Consider the following 20,900-nt stretch of genomic DNA (forward strand, 5'->3'; position numbering starts at 1 on the left):
CTTTGTCATACTAAATAGAAGGTGGAAAACTTGTTGAGGCTAAACAAAAGATTTCTTTGTCTGCCTTTTGGACAGCCTCAGTTTCTTTGGTCATTAAGGTAGGAAATCAAGTGATACTTTGCAGCAGTTGTCTATTTTCTTTCCTCTGTGCCATGTGGTCCCCACTTAGTTGTGGGGTGGTTTTTTTTTTGGTTTTTTTTTTTTTTTCTTTTTTCCCTTTTAGTAGTGTTCCACAGCCCTAGTCAGAACACTTTTGCAAAAGTATAAGTACTAGGGTTCTCTCAAAATAGCTGAAGTTTGTATGTTTCCACCGTTGCTGTAGCTACAGTCATTTGCACATGATTAATCAGACTATAACTCCTGCTAGGCTCTTTTCGAGAGAATTAGTCTATTAGTATGGTGTGGTAACTGTATTATGACCATAAATAAATATGTAGATGGGATTCTTAAATTATATCCTTTTTAAAGGCAGAAACAGAAAATCTAAGCAACATCTGTATTAATGAAAAGTATGATGTTCTAGAGCACCCTCCACCTTCTAAAAATGTGTTTGTACATACAATAATCCTATACCATACTCCTGGTCTCCCTACACTGTGTTCCCATTATCATAAAATGTAGCATATTTTTTACCTTCTGATAGATTCTCATCTTGTTTTAGCACCTTCATGGGGTAACATGACCAAATTGCTGACTTAGGTAATATCTTGTCTGAATCCAAGCTTTGATTTCTTAATGTACTCAAATGGCTTGGTCCAATTCACAAGCTTTTGTGTTACTTGTTTAAACTTGCCTATTAGTTTGGTACTGCCCAGAACACAAAGGAAAGGTTTTGGGTTGTGTGAGAAAATACAAACAAGACAAAATCATAAGATAGTAGATACAAGGTTGAAAGAGTTTATTTTTAATATTGTGTGTGTCTGTGTATGTATTTAAATGTGTTACTAGATTGCATGTCTGTTGTAATTCTTGGGCAGGAACAGTACAATCATGTTAAGTTGCATTAATAACGTTCCAGTTATGGATGATTTATTTACAGGTAGAGACATGAGCAGTTAGAGCAAAGTTGCAGGTGTAAGTAAACAGAACACAGAATCCGTGGTGGTTACATACAAATGTTCTTATATGTCTCAATTCAATTATTTTTATTTCCTCCACAAAAATAAAGGTGGGAGGTTTGGCACAAGATCTCAAGTGCATGAAAATATGAAGTACCTAGCATGTGTTGTAAGACTCACGAGTCTGTACGAATGTTCTTTTGTTTACAGGTATCTTGAGCTGGTACTACTATGTGTCTATGCCAATGCCAGCATCCACCTTCACTATTGCTGTGGGGTGCTGGCAGGAAGTTAAACAGCAGTCCTTCAAACAAACAGCTGCTATTGAAACAAACACTGAGTTTTCCTTGCCATTATCACGATCTGATTTCAGGTTAGTGTTTATAATATTGTTGCAAAATTAGATATATGGGTAGCATTTCCATTTACTCTGTGGAATGTGAAAATGAGTCATATTAGCTTGGGGATCAAAATAGAACTTGTTTAATCTGAAACAAAAAATCTTGACAGGAAAATAATTCCAGAGGCATTATTTCATGGGAGTGGTTCTTTTTATGTGAAAACAAGCTCCTTAGTGAGCAACAGGGTTTGTAGATTCTACTGTCCACTAGATTTGTATCCTTAATACTCTGCTGAAACAATTCCAGGTGCTGTCTTGTTTCGTAAAATAATTGACTCAGTCCATTCTGGATATCTAATGACTCCTACTACAATATTGCCTACTTATTTTTTGTTCTGCTCCAGTCTCTTTGCACAGTTAGGAGCTGGCCTGTGCAGTGGTTTGCCTGGGATAATGTGTAATGGCCACGTACCTGAAAGATCTTGTACAGTGATCCCATAAAATAGAGTTGGACCAATGATTCTTAGCTGGTTTTGACCAAACTAGTAGAAATGTAATTATTTTGGATACATCTTTTCCTCCTCTCAGTCTAGTCAAAACTCAGTTAGTTTGAATTATTACAGAGTGCTGGATGAGCAAAACACCATATGCCTGAAAATAAGATTTGAAAGTAGAAAACAAATTTCTGGAAAAATACCATTTATTTTCACATTTATTGACCTTTTTAGCAGAAGCGTCGGACATGGGACTTGATTTCCACATATATTACTCTCAGCTTTTCTAATTCATATCATAGCATCACACAGCAATCAGGTTGTAACAGACTTTGAATGCTCATCTAGTCCATTCTTTTATGGTAAGGAGCTTAGATGAAGCTATGTAATCCCCATTGGCCCTTGTCTTGACCATGTGGCTCCTTGTGAAGAGGGGAACTCTGTACCCTTTGTAAATGCCCATCAAGTACTGAAATACTGTGACGAGGTTCTCTTTCCTCTTCCCTGAAAAGGCCTAGCTCCTTCTGCCTTTCCTCAGAAGGGAGGTTCTGCAGCCTCTTGTTCATTTTTGTGCCTTCCTTGCATTGTGAGGACCAGAAGGAGACGCGATGCTTCAGGTGCTGCCCGGCCAGCTCTGTTCAAGTGTGATGAGCAGAGCTCTGTCCCTCTGCCTGCCGTGCTCCTGCAGCTGCGGCCCAGGGTCTGATTTGCCTGCACAGCTGCAGGGTCACACCAGTGACTCAAGCGATTGTCCCCTGAACTTCCGTGTCCCTTTCAGCAAGGCTGCTCCCACACACGCAGGTCATGGGCTGTGCTGGGCCCTTTGGTGATGTCACCCCAGGTGCAGGACTGTGCACTTGTCTCTGCTGCACCTCGTGCTGTTCTTGCCAGCCCCAGCTTTCCAGCCTGTCAAGGTCTCAAGGTGGCTCTCCCTTCTGATGTGTCCAACTCAACAGCTAACCTGATGAGGGCGCTTTCAAACCCATCATCCAGCATGTTTGTGAAGATGTTGAACAGTGTGGGACCCAACACAATTTCTTGGGGAACTCCACTTGTGACAGGCTGCCAGCCTTAGTAAAAACCACTGGTCACCATTCTCTGAGTTTTGCCTGTGTGTTAGTTTTATACCCATCTTGCAGACCACCTATCTAGTTGGTGAGTTGCCAGTTTGTCCAGGATGCAGGAAACTGTGGCCAATGTTTTGCAAAAGTCCAGGCAAACAACATCCACTACTCTCCCCACATCAACAGGAATTGTCATTTTATTGTAGAAGGTGATTTTGGTTATAAGTGTTTATGTAACAGTTTTCTATTACTCAGTTTGAAGCTTGCTGAAAAAATGCTTGTCCTTGAGACAGCTGTTTTGAAAAATACTTTGTTAGCATTAAGACAGTGGAACTACTGAGTCTTTGGAGCTTGAGGACTTAAAAAGGATTTTTTTGTTGGAATTTAAAATTAAACTATACAAATAGCTTGCAGCTTGGCTGATTTTGGGTAAAAAATGCTGGTTAATCTTGAGAATAGAAATTTTCATACTTTACATAGAATCAGTAAGAAATGCCTGTTCTAATTTTAAAATAGTTTATTGGTTTGATGAGCTTCTAGAAATTGCTTTGCGTTTATTTCTTTGCTACTTATATGTTTATGATATGACTACCTCTGCAAAAATAAGTTATAAATGTATTCCTCTCAAAAGTACAGCACATTTGGTAATAGTAATTTACTGATTTTGGTGCAAAAGATTATTCTGGCTATGTGTTGATAGAACAAATGAAAGTTTCTGGATTTTTTTGTAAAATTTCTGAAAAGATGGAAATATTTTTGGAATTTTTGTAGCAAAAATTAGTGGAAGTTTTATTTGGTGTGATGGTTATAGTTATGAGTTTATCTGTGTGACAGTTATTGGATGAGTTAATTGGCACAGATAGTATGATACATCTGTGGCAGTTAGTGTCAGTGAAAGAAACAGGACTACTGTGTCTTGGGGAAAAAATGACCAAAAAAAATTCCAAAAATCCTCTGCGAATGTGATGTCTATTGTATGTAGATAAAAAAAGGAGACCCTAAATGTACAAGGTTGTTTTGCAGCTAATCAGGATGTAAAAATCTGTGTCCTTAAAAATGTGCTCTTACAGTTATATCCAGTTAATCTTTAGTTGGGAGTTAGCACAGCAGAAATTGTTGCTTATTTTAGTCAGTGAGACCAGATAACCGAACCAGTGTTACTCACAGTAGGAGACATTTCTAAAAAGGGTGTGAAATGGATAGACAAGCAAATGTTAAGCATGTGTTTCAGACAAGATAGTGGAGATAAACTCTAAGGTAGCAGGAAAAGAAAGGTATTCTGAAAGAAGCTGTTGAAATGTGTAATGTAATTTGGATCCAGGTGCCAATAAGTTTGACCTAAGGAGGTTGTATTAAAATAAATGTTAAATGGAGCTATGATGTTTATAACTTTTTATCTCCTAGTGGTCATTAAGGAATTGGCAATTTTTAGAAGAGATATGGTGCTAGCTTTCATGTTCCTGCCTAATCTTAACTCTGATAATAAAATACAAAGGGGCATTGTTTTAGAGCAGAAATATACTTGATTCAAACACCCTTAGGGAAAAAAAAAACGGTGTAGTGACCGATGTGGTTTCTTTACATATGTAATCAATGAAAGGACTTAGAGTCCACTTCTTTGACAGAAAGACTTACATAAGGTGATAAAGTGTTAATACTTCAGCAGCATCTCATCCTTTTCCACATGTCATCATTTTGTTTCTGTGTCAGCATGATCTTCCAAGGATAAGTGCTTTGGGCAATGCTAGGTGCTTTGCCTGTTGAGGCATAGTAGAACCAGATTACTTTTACTGAAGTTTCAAACCAAGGAGAGGCTCTGCTTTGTAGAGGACATAGGCTAACGGGTGAAAACATGAAGCTGATTTCTGTTTAGATAAGAATGTCTTTGGGCAGATAACTTATTGTGAAGGTATATGACTCAGTGTTTAGAAAGGATTTGATTTACCCCTCTTTTCTTCCAGCTAGAGCTCTAAATATCCTGTAGAAGTGCTATAAAGTAAGGTTGGCCTTATGTGGTATTATTGAATGTCTAGCATGATAAGCCTGAATTGACATCTAGTTGGGTTTTTGACTTAATAATAATCTAAAAAATTAGTTGAAGTTTTTGGAGAATTTTAGTAACAGCTACAGAAAAAATCCCCCCTGGAATTCACATCATAACTGCAACTAAAATACTTGTGTTAATGTTATGTTAATATGTATAGAATTGTATTTTCATAGCCAAGTTTGAATAGGAGTTCTCTGAGTAAGTATTTTTGTATTCTTATTAGTTCTCTTTACATGTATTTTGAACACTTATTCTTTTGATGCATGTCTGTTACAAAAACAAGGTATGATTAGTCTCTCTTTAGTTATGAGTTCTAATCATATGTAGTGAGTGTTTCAAAATGCTGCAGGGTGAGAATGCAAGTGAGCTGATTCTATGGAAATTAATTCTGTAATTCTGATATCTTAGTATAGTCAGCTGTGCACATTTATGTTATTACAATTAAGTTCTGTTTTGTTTTGTATTGTCAGATGGCATGAAGAAGTCTGTGGTCACATGGAATATCCCTGCCGTTTCCAAAATCCTGCTGCCAGGTTGCAGGCAGTCATTCCTTACAGAGTTTTTGCTCCCTGGTGCCTTATGGAAAGCTGCGAAGAGTATTTGCTTCAGCTAATTCCTCAGTGCCTCTCAGCTGCTTATGCCACACTGGGTACCCACCCCTTTTCCAGGCTTGATGTTCTGATCGTTCCTTCCAACTTTTCCAGCCTGGGAATGGCTAGGTAAAGAAACTTCTTAGTATCAAATCTGCTCTATTTTATCAGCTAGTTAACAGTGTCAAATTGCTGTCAATATCAAGTTGCTGTGCTAATTTTCTTAAACTGAACTTAAAACTCCTTCCTGTTCTGACTTCATGTGAGTAGGTTTGTTTGCATACTTTATAACCTTTAGTTTTAGTCTTAACAGGGCTTAGGGAAGGAAAATATCAGCTTGTTAGAAATGTGGGTCTGAATTTTTACATTTCTCCAACTTCAGTTCTTTTGCTGGTTCTGTTAAACGGAATACTTCATGACATTGCCTTGTTTTCTTTTGGCATTGATTTTAGCCTTATATTTTGACAGAATAGGAGTATGTTAAGATCCAAATCTAGAATTTCTTTGTAAGTGTTTCCAGTGTATGAGTTTCTAGTCAAACTTCAGAAGCTGAAGGCAAATCGTAAGGATTTATTAGGCAAATAGTAAGGATTTTATTATCAAGTTTTCATGGAATTGTGAAGGCTCTCAAGCCTGTACAGGTACCTCTGAATGGCATCTGTTCCGTCCAGCATTTTGACCATACCGCTTGGATTGGTGTCACCAGCAAACTGGCTGTGTGCATTTGATCCCACTGTCTGTGTCACTTAAAAAGATACTAAACTGTGCCATTCCCAGCAGTGACCCCTGAGGATATCCCTTGTCTTCACTTGGACAATGAGCCATTCACTGCAACCCTTTTGAGTATGACCATCCAACCAATTCCTTATCCACTGAGTGGTCCTTCCATAAAATCCATGTCCAAAGGTGTTGTGCAAGACAGTGTCCAATACTTTGCATTCAAGTAGATGACATCAGTTTCTTTTCCCTTGTCCACCACTGTTTTAACTTCATCTTAGAAGGCCATGAACCTTCTCAGGAATGATTTGTTAGTAGTGCAGCCATGTTGACTATCACCAATTACCTTTTTATCTTTGATGTATCTTCACATAGTTTCCAGAAGGATCTGCTCCATACTTTCACGGGACCTTGAGTAGCGTCTGACTGGCCTGTAGTTTCCCAGGTCAACTTTCTTTGCCTTTCTAAAAGTGGGAGTTGTGCTTTTTTCTCCAGTCAGTGGGAGCTTCATTGATGCCAATAAGATCATGACCCTGCAGACCACATTTATTCCCCATGCTGTGTGCATTAGCATAGAGGCTTTTGAGCTGGGCCTTTGAGGAAACTGACTTACTGGCTGGAATTCCTTTGTACTGCATTTCAGGTGCCCTTGTGCTGACCTGTGACCTCTCTCCAGGCTCTGGGCATCATATGAATGGGGTGTATTGAGGTTCCCCTTTCCCAGCAACTTTAGGTTAAAGCTTTCTTCACCAACCTCGCAAGCCTAGAACTGAAGATGCTCTTGCCCTTCTCTGACAGATGGACCCATCAGCAGGCCGGGTTTTGCAAAGCAAGTCCTGTGGTCCACGTTGCCAAATTCCTGGTGTGGCACCAGTGCTATAACTTTAGCTGATTTGCCAGATTTGACTGGCCCTATCAAGCTGTAGAATTTTTTTTTTACAGCTTTCCTGTTGCAATCTTCTTTTGGGTTAAAAGTAGAGAATTATGTTGACACATTAACATTGTATAATGTACCAACATAATGCATTATAATGTATATTGTTGGCACATCAATATTATATGTATACTTTATATGTATACTATACGTATAATGTATCATTTTAGTAGAAGTTTACTTGCTTTTTTATTCCATTAAGATCTAGAAAATTTAAAACCTTACCATTAAGTCACCCTCCTCTGTCATACAAGGTTCATTGCTTTCTAGATACTTTTTGCTGGTTACTGAGTTTTCAATATAGTTCTTCACTCAAGACAAGTGAGTTCCATCACTCACTTCACTCAATGGAAGTATAAAGTTGGTTTGTGCACCTACAACAAATTCTCCAGTTCTTTGCCTGGTTTGATTTGTAGTGAGGTTGGTACTGTATGCCATATTCTCAAAGTCATATGAAACTTGCTGCTGCTCAGCAGTCTTCTGTGACTTCAGAGGCATGGTACTAAACAGTTGGCACAGGGCCTTGCTATAACTGAGGAAGAAAGCAGCCATTTGACTTAGCTGTGAGATAAGAGAGGGGTCTATGAAGCCATTAAAGGCAAGACAACAAATAGTTCAAAATGAAAGAGAAAGCAGATAGTGATGTCTGGCCAAAATTACAGCACACAGTAGGAGAAATCTTCAAGATTTAGTTGTTGAAACGCTATTGCTCTTTGGGAAATTTTCAGTGCCTTCCCAGCAGGTACCTTTCCCAGAATATATAGGGAAAAGGTACCTGCAGGGAATTCTGTTGCAAAACTGTTTGTCATTATCTGAGTCCAGACTGCATGTTCAGAATGCTATGATTATGTTTTCTTTGTGAAGGAGATGAGAAAATCCTGTGCCTTTATTCCCCTGTGCTTCATCTAACCACTGTCAGTTCCAAGCAATCCGTATCATTGAAAATAAGGATGAAAGAAGGGGTGTGCATACTTCCTGATGCCTGTCATTAACAGTGCATCAAGCCAAATACATTCCAATTTTTCAAAATTCAACTAATTTTAGAACTAATTTAAGATGTTTAAATGCGTAGTTGTATTTGGAGAAGAGATTGTTGAGTGACTCAAAACAAGAACATATGAGCTATTATATATGATTTTTCCAATAGAAGCTTCTATGTATATGGCAAGCTACTTAAATGGTTAATTCCTATGTATTCAATGATAATTGCTTAAATTGCTGAAGCTAACAATAAGCTGTGTGCAAAACCATGTCAAAACCTCCACAAAAAGTGTTAGCTTTGGTAACCCAATTACTTTGGGTTAAAAAGGTTGCTGTAGTATTTATTTTCTTTATCTTCTAGTCTATCTGTAGCAGTACAAACATAATACAGCATCCCAGCACATAGAAGCTGTTGTTGCGAGAACTCTAAATGGACTCCTGTCTACCAGGGAAAGAAACAGAATTTTAGTCATAATCTGAAGTATTAGTGCTTTACAGCATTTGGTGCTTTTCTTTGTTCCTCCATTGATCATATTTACTGTGTGTCTTGGTTTGGAAAGACAGGCATCTGCCAGGAAAAAGCTGGAGCTTCCCTTGGAATGGAGAACGTAAACCCCTTCCCTTTAAATTTTTATAATTTTGCAATTAAAGGCCTTCAGGCAAAGATTTGGGAGAAATAACAGTTCTTTACTAGGAATGTTAAAAAACACAAATGCAGTAAAGCAAACAAACAATCAAAAAAATCCTAGAAACACTGACAGTCAGAATATGACCTGAGACTCTGTTGGTCAGGGTGTTGGTAGCAGTCCCAATAAGTCCTCCTGGAGTAACAGATGTAGTTTTGTTGGAGTAAGGTGGTCCTGTAGAAGGGTCCAGTGGCAGCGAGATGGGTCCACTCTTCCTCTGGGAAATCCAGTGGAAAACAGACTGTTCTGCTGTGCTGAATTTCAGGTTTCATCTAGGAGGGAATGCTTGGCTCCTCCCACTGTGTGGAGCATCTCACAGTGGGATTAATGTAATTTTATCAGTCATGTGGTGAGCCTTAAAATGGCCCATTAATAGAAGATATCCCCCTGGAGGGAGGTTAGGTTGAGGAAGAGATAAGGAACATTGCTCCACCTGGTTAATGATCCAGCTGGCCTATTAACAGAAGGCAGCCACCCCCTCCCCCCTGGAGTTACGAAAAACACACTTTAACTGGTTTCAACAGATTGTGAATAGAATACATGCTTTTGATTAAGACACAGTGCTTTTCTCATCTCAAAATGCTGCTTCTTATTTAGGAGGGATGTTTCACCAACATTTTAGATTGGTATGAAATTGTGATAGTTCTTGCACAGAGTTATCTATTTAGGTGGTTTTGAGCTGTCAGTTTTAGTGGCAGCTACTGTGGCTCAGCTGCATTTCTCTAGAAGTCTGCCAGATGCATTATGAGAAAAACTGTAGTTGAAGGCATATTCACGGTACTTGTGTTTTCTATTCATATTTTCCTGTGTTTTTTAATTTGCTATGGACTTCTGTATGGAAATATATAATAATTGCAATCATTTCCTTTTGTTTCCTACGGATCTTTGAATATGGAGGATTTAGTTTTGCACATTTTAGTTTTATACTGTTTTTGTTTAAGTGATTCTGTATAGCTTCTCCTAAATTCATGCTAGTAAAAGAGCGATGTGGTTTGTTGGTGATATTATGCTGAACTGCACAGAAATTAAATTCATAAAGCATAATAGCTTGAAAGCCTGAGATTCAATGCTTTCTCTAGAATGCTGACAATCTCGTGAACACAACAGCAGTTACCTAATATTAAGTTCTTTCAATAGCAGAAGAGAATGAATTGGAGTAAAAGGAGTAGGGAAGTGTGTCAGACTACAAGGCTCTAGAGCTTCTAATTAGATTGTTCATGGGAGAGATCCCTGACCACACACTACACTGAAAGAGAACACTACTCTCAGAGAACTAAGAGGTTAAAATCAGGACATTAAAAGTAGCACTATGTTTTGATGCTGTTGATGATATAGTACTTCCTGAGGAGTTATGGACCCCATTGGTATTTAAATATCAGAGCCATTTCATAATTGCAGATGTTCTCATATGAGCCAGTTGGAACTGACATGAACGGAGCTGAATGAAATATTTCAGATGAAAAGTAGGGTCTGTGTATTCACTTGTTGTTTGGGCTCTTCAAATTAGTTCACTCCTAATGCAGTTTTGTTTATCCTATTTGAAAACCTAGTGTTTTGATGTCTCTTCTCACTGACCTACAACTCAATTTCCTTTCCTTTTTTCAGAAACTGAAGAGACTCTGAATTTCTTGTTCTTTTTCATTTCTTGAGGAAAAACATTCTTTAAGTGTAGAAACTAACTTTTAGTGCCACCTGAGCCTGCACTTGAGATTTTGATTTCTTTTGCAGTGTTTTACTGCTTTAGCTTTTTGACAATGACACAAATCTCTTGTGATTCTTGTGGTAGTAGAAACTGCTTAGCTGGTTTCTACTTCTTCAGAGCAAATGTGCTGTTGTTTATTTTACTCCCCTGAGTACTGTAAGCCTTTGCTTTCAGTTGAAATTCTCTTTTTGAAACAAGGGTTCTAGAAGGTTTTTTTGTTTCCAGCACACATTGTTTAAATAACATAAAATTACTGCATTTTCTGGTTGAATTAATGTGTTATTGTACTAGTTTTGTAGTAAGTGTTAGCACAAGGAAATGTTCTTATCCAAGTGCTATGTATAAATAACCTTTCTAGGCACATCCCATGTTGCTGGGATCTAGAAGAGCACGATGATGGAAGTGTATATGCTTCTAATTTTTCCTTAAACTCTTAGTAGCAGTAGTGACTAGTTAGATAGACGAACATCTGGTCTAACCTAGTTTACCTGTGCTTACAGACAATTTTGTCCAGCAAAGCTAGTGGAACCAAAGAACTTCTGAGCAAGATTCTGACATTTTCAAAACAGGGTCTTAATGTTAAGTTATTTGAATTCTATTTAGGCTCTAAAATTACTGGCCTTATTTTCGGCTATGCTGGACACCCTTGAAACCCAAATGGTGTTTGATGGTTGCTTGGAATATTAATAAATAAGATCAGCTTATATAGCTGGCTAAATATGGATTTAGCAACTCAGCTCTCAATTCCTGTTTCATAAAGATCTTATTCAGTCTTCTCCTGTCATGTTAAAAAATTGTCTTTGGTACACACATACCTTTTTTCTTTGAAAAGAGAATATCCATTTCTTCAAAAAATGTTGTATCAGGAGAACTCTTGAGTCTTTCCAGTCTGTGTCATCAAGATTGTTAACTTCTTAAATTGAAAAGGGAGAAGGCTGAAGCAGCCTCTTTGATCAGTGTGTCTGTAGCCACCATTTGCCTGTTCTGTATGGCTGTTAAAATGACAACTGATAAGCCCATAGAAAATCATCCAGGACTAGTGGAAAACATTAAAATGTCAAAGTTAAATGTAAAACCTTTAATATTGTTCAGCCTTGCAGAACTGTGTTTTACTGTTTGATACAACTGTAGAAACTTTTTCTGAGTCAACATGAATGTAGATGCACTTTTTTGCACATTTCCAGTTGTTTTAATTTGACAAAATACTAGAAAGAGTAATCCTTTAGCATTTCATCTCTTTTTTACATATCATTAGTTGGCTATCCACACAAAAATAATCATGTATAAAATTTGAAACAAAAAATAAAAATACAGTGAAAGAAAAATTGAGTCTTAGCTGTGGTAGTAAATCAGAGTATGTGGCTGTACAACCCATGCATATGGAGTTAGTGGCATTTAGAAGTTGTGTGAATTGACACACAGAGGTAACTGGGGTGACCACCAAGTTGCAGCTGAAATGCGAAGACTAGATTTATTTCATTGATCCACTAACAACATTGAGCAGAGACCCACAGGAACACAGGCTCTGTTAGGCTTAGTTCATCCCAGTGAAAAGAAACCCACGACATCACAGGCTCCACTAGGCTCAGTTTCCCTAGTGCACAGTGCCTGCTCCAATATCTCAGTTTCTTACAAGGTGGTATCTTCATGATCTTGCTCTCTCCCAGCAGGAGACTCAAGCATGTCTGTAATAGTGTTATCTCTACACAGGAATTCTACTTCTCCAAGCAGGTAGAGTATGAACACTAGGCATAATAAATGGAGTTTTACAACCACACTTGTAGCATTCCCATCTGCAATGGGAATGCTACAGTTGAGAGAAACTGTTCTCTACTTCTCACCAAATATTCTGGTTTTAACTCTTTCCTCCCAACTGTTGTTGAAGATATTTGCTGACCCTTAGCTGAAGTCTGAAGTATACTTTGGTACCACCGCAATCACCATCCTTCATCTAGTTGTCATTTTGGTATCAAAACAGGATTTGGAGTACTTCAGGCATAATGTATTTCCTTACTAATGTGCCTTATTGGTCTCTTAACTCATAGTGGGTGCCTTTTAAACAGAGAAGCCAGATGTGTGTTCTGCAGTATCAGGGGAATTTTCTTTTGCATTTTTAATAGTTTCCCATAAAGCTCTCTCAGTCCTTTTGGAAGGCAAGGTACAATGTACAATGTTTACCTGTCGTAAGATGCTTCTCTTATGGAACAGTATGACAAGATAACATCTCAGTCTGGCATTACTGACCAAAATTAATACAAAAAAGGATGTTTTAGAACGTGTGGACTTACTTGTGTTTCAAGTATGCAACTTTACCTTGTCACCATATGTAATTTTATGAGACAGATAAAGAATATTGTTTTAAGAGTTTAAAAATCACTTGCTTCTTATGCTATGTGGTGCATGAGTTCTTAAAAGGGCTTTTGATTGTTGAAGCTGGAGAAGTAGTAGGGCTCTTTGGTGTACTACTGTAAAGTAGTAACTGTATGTTCTCAAAATCTAGGATTAGAATTATGGCAGAGCCTGTTAACATCATTATAGTTAAGGGTGCCTAAACATTTCCAATATAAACTTGTATTTCAGTGGTTTATAACTGTTAAGTCTTGTTCCCAGCTTAAAGCTGACATAAAGTGGTTTGTCTTAGGAAAAGTGGGTGTGGCTATTGTACACATATATGTGAGAGGCCAGCATATTTCTGTGCATACTGTATTTCTATATCTGTATATGTATAGTATATGTGTATGCCTAATAGACATCCAAACCTGCCCTTTATATATATGCAGGTGTGTAACTAATACTAATGATTTTATTTTTGTTGTTTGAGTTCCATGGCATTTATAAAGTAAAAGTATAATTTTCCCTGAAAAGTAACATGTTTATAGAGAGCAAGGACATGGAGAAATGAAAAAGTTAATTATCATTATTGAACGCTGGGGTTGCAATTTTTAAACTAATTTTCAGAATTCTTTCTCCCTGTGTCTTACTTTAACTCTCAATATTTTCTCCTACCAATGGAGATGTATAAGATAATTGAAAATTACTTTTGCTTGCAGATCAGTAGCAATGTAGTCTATCTACTGCTTAAAATTCAGCAGCATTAGACTGTTCCGCTAAACTTTCTGAATCATATAAATAGTTGGGTGCTTATAGATGCAAAGATTTGCATCTTTGTGTATGCTGTAAGTGGTAAGAAAAAAGATAATAAATGCAGCCAAGTGTTCTGAAGCCTTAAGCTTCATATTAAAAGGGCCAAAGGAAAGATAGTGTTCAAAGCAGCCACAGGCTTCTGTCATGCAATTCTCTCTGATCTGACTTGCCATACCATGTATGTGAAGCTTTCTTAGTCTCTATGATAATTACTAGTGGTCTGCAATGTACCAGCCCCACCTAGGAAGAACCCAATCCAGGCAATAGATTTTAGATGTTATATGTAGACTGCAAGACGAATGATACATAAATCAAATGGAATGATACTACAAACGAATGATACTACAAATCAAATGGATTTCTCAAACAGAGAAATCATTAAATCCATGCATAATAGTTTACCTCTGGCATCAGTTGCCAGGTGCTAATGTAAATCGTTTTGCTGTAGGCTTGGTTTCAAGTTTAACAAAACTCCACCAAAACTATGCAAACAAATTGGTGGCTTTTTTTTTTTCTTTCTGTGGTTTTGTTTGTTTTGTTGCTGATAGGAGTCTGGTTTCAGGATCTCAGCCCTTTTCTTGTATGTGTAGTAGTTTGAGTACTTGCTGATGACAAGCTCAGAGGAGGCTAAGAAAATTCACATTCCTAAACACCACGATGTTTAGGAGTGTGATGATTTTGCTGAGCAAAAATTATGCTGTCCTTGTGATTAGTAGTGCGGAGTGTGAGCAGTTGAGTAATCCATTCCTAACCTCTGTTTTTTGATTCTGGCCAGGGAAACTTTGGGTTAGTCACAGAGAGTTGGGTAGGCAGTTTTTCTTTTCCTCTGCTCTCCTTGCCTACTGCTGGCATGGAACAATAGTTTTGTCTACACTTATGATACTACACTGTGCCCAGTTTTGGTCTGCATGTTTATGGCAGAGACACAAAGTGAATCAGGCCTCTGCTAGCATTATTAGCAGGTAGGAGAATATGCTGTATGAGAAGAGACTGATGGAGCTAATTTGGTCAGCCTGGGAAAAGATATTACTGAGGCTAGTTGCAGTCTCCTGCTACCTGAAGGCATGGTTGCAGAAAAGGCAAAGCCATGGTTCTTTCAGAAACAAGGAGAATATATGAAGAAGCATTCACAATGTGTGATAGATTTCAGACTAGATACAAGGAAGCACAGTTATTGTGGTTAAGCGCAGAAACAGGTAGTCCAGGGAGCTTGTGGAGCCTCCATCTCAGGAGGCAGTGAAAAGAGGCCCCTTCAAGCTTGATTTTTGCCTGAGATTCCAAGCCTTCAGTGCTTTTTTGCGCTACTCTCTTGGTTTTGTGTTCTGTTACAGATCACACCTCCCCCTCTGTATTACCTATGTGACTCATTTATACTGCCATGGTACTTTGAGAGCCTTTCAACAATTATAATATTTTGTTTTTAACAATATTTTGTTTTCAGAAAATCTGGGGAAGTAGTAGGAATGTATTCTTGTTCTGCAGGTAACTAACTAGTGGGTGTAGATGTTGCAGGAGATCCTTTGAAGAAACACACATTTCCCAATTCCCTTTTCCTCTCCTACCCTTGCAAAGTTAAGTAAGGAACTGTGCCCATACTTTTTGGACCCAAAACCAGTGTTCTAAAATTGCACCTTTCTAACCTCTTCTTGTTTGTGATAGTACGTACTAGCTATCTTCGAAGTTTGAAAGGTATACTCCAAACTTCTGGGCTGTGAGAACTAACAAAAAGCTGTCTTTAATTGAAAGAAGGTATGGTACTTCTCTTTTTTACTCTGCCTTTTTTTAAAAATAGAAACATTTTCATTATTACTCTAATCCTGGCAGATGCAAATTTCACATGTAGAAGTTCCAGTACACTAAAAATTATACCAGCTATTGAAATTGAGGGTAAGGAATGGGATTTTTGTGGCAGCAGGTCTAATATCCTGATAGATTATCCTGATAGAGGATTCTAATATTAGTCTTACTGCATGTGGTGTCATCTTCTGTGGAATGTTTTTGCCGTAGACTGATTGTATTCACTTGTTTAGAATTTGTTTCAGAATGTGGTTAAGCTTTTGGAAATGCCTTATTTAGTGCCTGCGAGGTACTCTTGCAGCATGATTAATTAAAGAAAACCTGTATATACCTACACCACTGAGTGTGGGTAGTGGTGTTTTCATTTAGTCGTGCAAGTTTTTGTCCAATGTCAATTTTACTATTTGATTTAGTTGAATGAAGAGACGTATTTCTTAATATGTTTTTTGTTTTGTTTTCCACTGGGACATCATTTTAGGTGATGTAAAATTATAATATGGGACATTTCTTTAGTGATTAAGTGTAAGTGTGACTATCACAATTATTTTTCTAAGACTTTTTATCTTTCCAGTGATGTAAGCTGAGCTCAGAATGATCCAACAGTATAGTATTATACAAGAAAAATGGCTTTGATTTTTTCCTTGTGTATCTTCCAGTCCCTTAAAAGAATCCCCACAACAAGCAAGCAAACAAACTCTTCTTTCCCCCTCTTTCTCCTTCAGTTCTATTACAAGTGTTCATGGTTAACTCTGTGGAAAAATAAGGAATCATGAGCAAAAAAATCACTTACCTATTTTAGAGCATATAATTATTTGAAATAATTTTAAAGTATTCTGGATTGCTAAACAAGTGCAAAATCTGTTCCTTCTCCAAGGAAGGACGTGTCCTAGGACATGTGGCTTATGATTAAATCTCTTTTAAATTTGTGCTTATATTTTTGGGTTTGTTTTCCAGTTAATGTGTCCAAAGAAGAAATTTAATTTTGCCCATAAAATTGCAATTTCAGCTACTACTAATGTATTAGAGTGAATGTTATGGTCCCTGTCATACTCGTGTAAATCTTGAGTAATTCCAGTAAGTTCTGGGTAGATCTGTCCTGTGTGCATGAGATCATAATTTGTCTATGAAACTTCAAATTTTATGGCTAAATCATAAATTAATATAGAGGTGGGTGTCCTTGTGCTTTTCAGCTGTTATTTGAGATGAGATACTAAACATTGTTCCTAACTTTTATCCTGAGGTATTGTTGAAAATAGGAGGTCTTCATCTTACATGACGGTTTAGAGCATGTTGCACAAAAATCTGATTCTAGTGACAGCTTCCTCATTTATTTAAAACTTTTGGGACACTGGAATATGAATTTACTCTCTCATCTGTGATTTTTACAGATGTTGTCTTTGTTGGATGGCTGGTAGTTGTATTCAAAGTCACTTTCTGTGAAAATGGCAATTAAACATCTTTACCTTGAGCCCTTTTTGTCTATCATATGAAACCAGGGAACAGAGCCTGAATTTTCTACTGCATGTTTCAGCTACAGGCTCTTTAGGGAGGGGTGTGAAAGACTCTGTTGAGACATTTCCACTGCAATGCTAATAATATATATCCCTGCTTCTTACACATGGAAGAAAAAGATATGGGGAGAAAAGGATGGAAAGTATCCCTTCACTGCATCTCCATGTCTTGATTCCAGTGTGTGTTATACTGTGTTCTGAGTACATGTTTGTTTAATGATTTGACAGAGGCCTAATTGCCAATTCTCTCTTGCTTTCAGCTGCAGGGGTATAGAAACTGCCCGGAGGCAGTGAGGAGAAAGGCAGAGCTGTGGTTCTGAAATAGATCAGTGTTGTGAGGAAGATCAGTGTCCTGGCCTGTAGTATAGGATGTGCACAAAGTATTCTATCTGATGAATCCAACTGTTGGAGCAGTTTTCTTCCCAGGTCCCCCTCCCTCTGGGGTGCCTTCTGTTAATAGCCCATCAAATGCCTTGCCCATGACTCATAGGTAACTCCCTCTAGGAGTTATCTCTCTTTAATGGGCCATCAAGGACCTCCTGTATGACTCATCATCCCATTGTGAGATGCTCCGCCCAGGGGGAGGAGCCAAACATTCTCACCTGGATATAATCTGGGATTTGGGACAGTACAGTCAGCTCTCACCCACTGGATTCCCAGAGGACCAGAGCTACCAGACCTTTCTGTGAGATCACTTCTTCAGGGAGACCACCTCATCTGGACTGCTTCCATCACACTGCTCAGGCTGTATTCTGACTCTGTCAGTGGTTTTTTGTATTATTGCATTTATTTTATGTTATCTTTTTTTCTCTTTTCTTCTCATTAAATTGTATTTCTGACTTGGAGCCTCTCACTTGTATTGCTTTCGAGCCACTACAGTCAGATAGGGAATAAGCTGAGGGGATAAGACAGAATCATTTATGTTATAAATAAAACATAAATGATTAGAAGCCAATTCAAAATAAAATAATTTATTTAGTAATATTTCTAAAATCAGATTGAAAGGCCACAATAAAATCAGACAGCATCGATCAAATGTTGGGTGGACAGGGTAACAGCAGCAAAGGTGTCATCCAACCTCTGACCACAAATACTGGGTCTCAGTGTATGGTTTTTATACAGGTTATTTATCCCAAGGCTAAGCCCATTGAAAGTCCCAATATTCATGTATTCCATTATTTCCAGTGAGGTTTTGATAGGAGTTCACTGTAAGAATGAAAAGACGATTCAGTAGTCTCCCTGGATTTCTTCTTTGGGGTGTTCATTTGATCATCCTCCGGATCCCACACCAAGATTGATGCCAGATGTTGAGCAGCTGTGAACCTATTCTTGATAAATTGCCCATCTCCACTCTGGCCATGTCATTTCTGTTGCAAATTTTGTGGTTTCACAACTTCACAATGGGCCTTGGAATCTCAGAGATGCCCTCAAGTAGCTTTTAATAGTCCAAACTTTTCATACAATATTATATACACAAATTTATACATTACATTTATCACAGTTTAGATTGGAAAAGACTGTTAAGGTCATTGAGTCCAGTCATTACCCTAACATTGCCAAGTCCACACTAAACTATGCTAAGTGTCACATCTCCATATCTTTTATATAATTGCATGGATAGCAATTCAGCCACTTCTCTGGGCTGCCTGTTCTTCTGTTTAACAACCCTTCTGGTGGAGAAATTTTTCTCCAGATTTTAATATCCAGTCTAAATGTCCCCTGGCACATCTTGAGGCCATTTTCTCTTGTCCTATTGCTTGTTACATGGGAGAGAAGACTGATAGAAATGAGTAGTGACATAGGAACTGTGAGGGAACAAGCCAGAAAATTTAGCTATTGAACATATTCCATGCACAACCGTATCAGTAGGTGTATTTTTACAGGGCTTAATGAAAACTAGGTAATTTCTTTCTAAGCTTTCAAGCTGTGTATTTGGCACCTCTGAAGGATAATTTTTTCGAGTTATTGAGGTTGCTGCATATCACTTTGTGAATAGTATTTCTGGTTATTATTATTTTAATTTTGTGTAATGACTGAAAGCCACAAGAAAGGAGTAATCTTCCAAAAGTGCCTAATGTGAGCAGGGACTGCACAGTGCTGTGAAACAATTGCCATGGATTACTTTTCTGTTTGGTTTTGTAAAGTGAAAACTACAGCAGTACTTGTTTTCTGAGACTTGATAAACTTCAAATATGTTTTTCCATAGTGTAAATCTGTGATTTCTGGAAACTTGGATTATTACTCTGTTGAAGGCTTCTTTTCCCTTTATTTGGAAATGTGTGCAGGTTAAGATTGCTCTTTGGGGATGTGAGAGTCCTTGGTGGCATTCTGAAGTGACAGAAGTAAATCGTAGACAGAAGAGACGAACATGTTCAGAGACTTGCAGTTGTTGGTTGATTTTGCAACTTGTTGGAATATTTTGTAATTAGTAGTAGTTTGGGTACTGTTTTGTGGGTCTTTTTAAACAAATTGACCCAGAAGTTCTTTTAATTACAAACAAAACCAAAATCCTGTCAAAACCTGCCAAAAGGTTACCAAAGGCATTATGTATTTTTGCACTGATTTCAAGGGTTTTTTTCACTTCTACTATCACAGCTTGTTTCAGTGGATTTCTTATGAACTGGTGCTAGAAGAGCCTGCTTTTCATATTGTTCATTTTCCTTCTCGAAAGTTGAATTCAAAATAGAAGTTGTGATAAGAGGGAATTGAAGTCTAAGTTGGTTGTGAAGCAAATGGAAAGTCCACCGAATGTTTACAACAAGAAAGAGTTATCTGTCTAAGATGTATGTTTCTCCTAGTCTGAGTCAGTCTTTTATGGCTGATTTTGGTATTTTTCCAGAAGTGGAATTGTCAGGTAATTTCAAGTGAACAACACATACAGGGGATTTTAGATCTTCTGAAATACACGAATACTAAACTATTTACTCTGGGGCAGAGATTCAAGGTTTTGTTTTTGTTTGGGGGGCATTTTTGTTGTTGTTGTTGTTGTTGTTTTTTCCTTCCAGGAAGTTTAAGAAGAAATACAAATTAGAGGAAAAATAGCATAAACTCAAAAGAATCCAGACAGGACATTTGGAACATTGGTGGAAATTAGATGTTTCCTTGCAAGTAAAAGTTTTTAATGTAACCATGTATTTCTTCTGCATTTTCCCACAAGGCTTTCCACAACTAATCACAGTCATCTTTTGTAGTTAGTGGAATTTTGTAGTTAGTGGAATTTTTTGCTCATTAAGAAAAATTAATCTTCCTTGGCCACCATCAGAGGTTGTAAGATTATTGTTTCAATTTTGCTAATATTTTCTTATTGAGTGCTAAGTGGTTGGATAGGAGTTAAATGAGACCTTCACCACTACACTCCTTTGCAGTGGGCATTTGGATCTTGTGGTTTTCCAGTGGTTTAGGGTTAGTTTCTGTTTCCAAAATTAAGCAGTTTCTACAGAAAATTCTTATACAAGCACAATCTGGTAGTAAGAGCTCTGACTTTATATAAATCAGGAGATAGGAATGCCTTTCTCATCACAGTTAGGGTTTTGTTTATATTTGGGGTTTTTTTGAGAACTTCTGCAAGATATACCCATTGCCTCTGACTGGCAACTTCTATCTTCCTAGATCTCAGTTTAGTTTTAGATCTTATTTATGCTTGAGTTCTTTGAAAACTTACCTCAAGGTGTCTTCTTTAATGGCACTGGAACTCTGGATTTTTTCCTACATTTTTTCAGCTGCTGCAAGTCTTTTCTCAGTTCCATAACATTCACCCCCTCTATGCCATTATACAGTTAAGTCTCTTTTTCTCATATATTGTAATTTACTACTAGCTTTGATCATGATCATTTAG

General features: G+C 37.7%; 1 protein-coding gene across 3 annotated transcripts in view; it reads left to right on the top strand.

Moving 5' to 3' along the window:
- Positions 1-20,900, top strand: part of AOPEP (aminopeptidase O (putative)) — a 186,609-nt gene that overhangs the window by 12,893 nt on the left and 152,816 nt on the right. For all 3 annotated transcript variants that reach the window (XM_066338814.1, XM_066338816.1, XM_066338815.1), the window contains exons 3-4: positions 1,269-1,431; positions 5,474-5,722. In XM_066338814.1, the coding sequence (XP_066194911.1) occupies positions 1,269-1,431; positions 5,474-5,722 (412 nt within the window). The remainder of the gene's footprint in view (positions 1-1,268; positions 1,432-5,473; positions 5,723-20,900) is intronic.

The sequence above is a fragment of the Sylvia atricapilla genome, chromosome Z (assembly GCF_009819655.1).
Source record: "Sylvia atricapilla isolate bSylAtr1 chromosome Z, bSylAtr1.pri, whole genome shotgun sequence".
Classification (NCBI taxonomy): Eukaryota; Metazoa; Chordata; class Aves; order Passeriformes; family Sylviidae; genus Sylvia; species Sylvia atricapilla.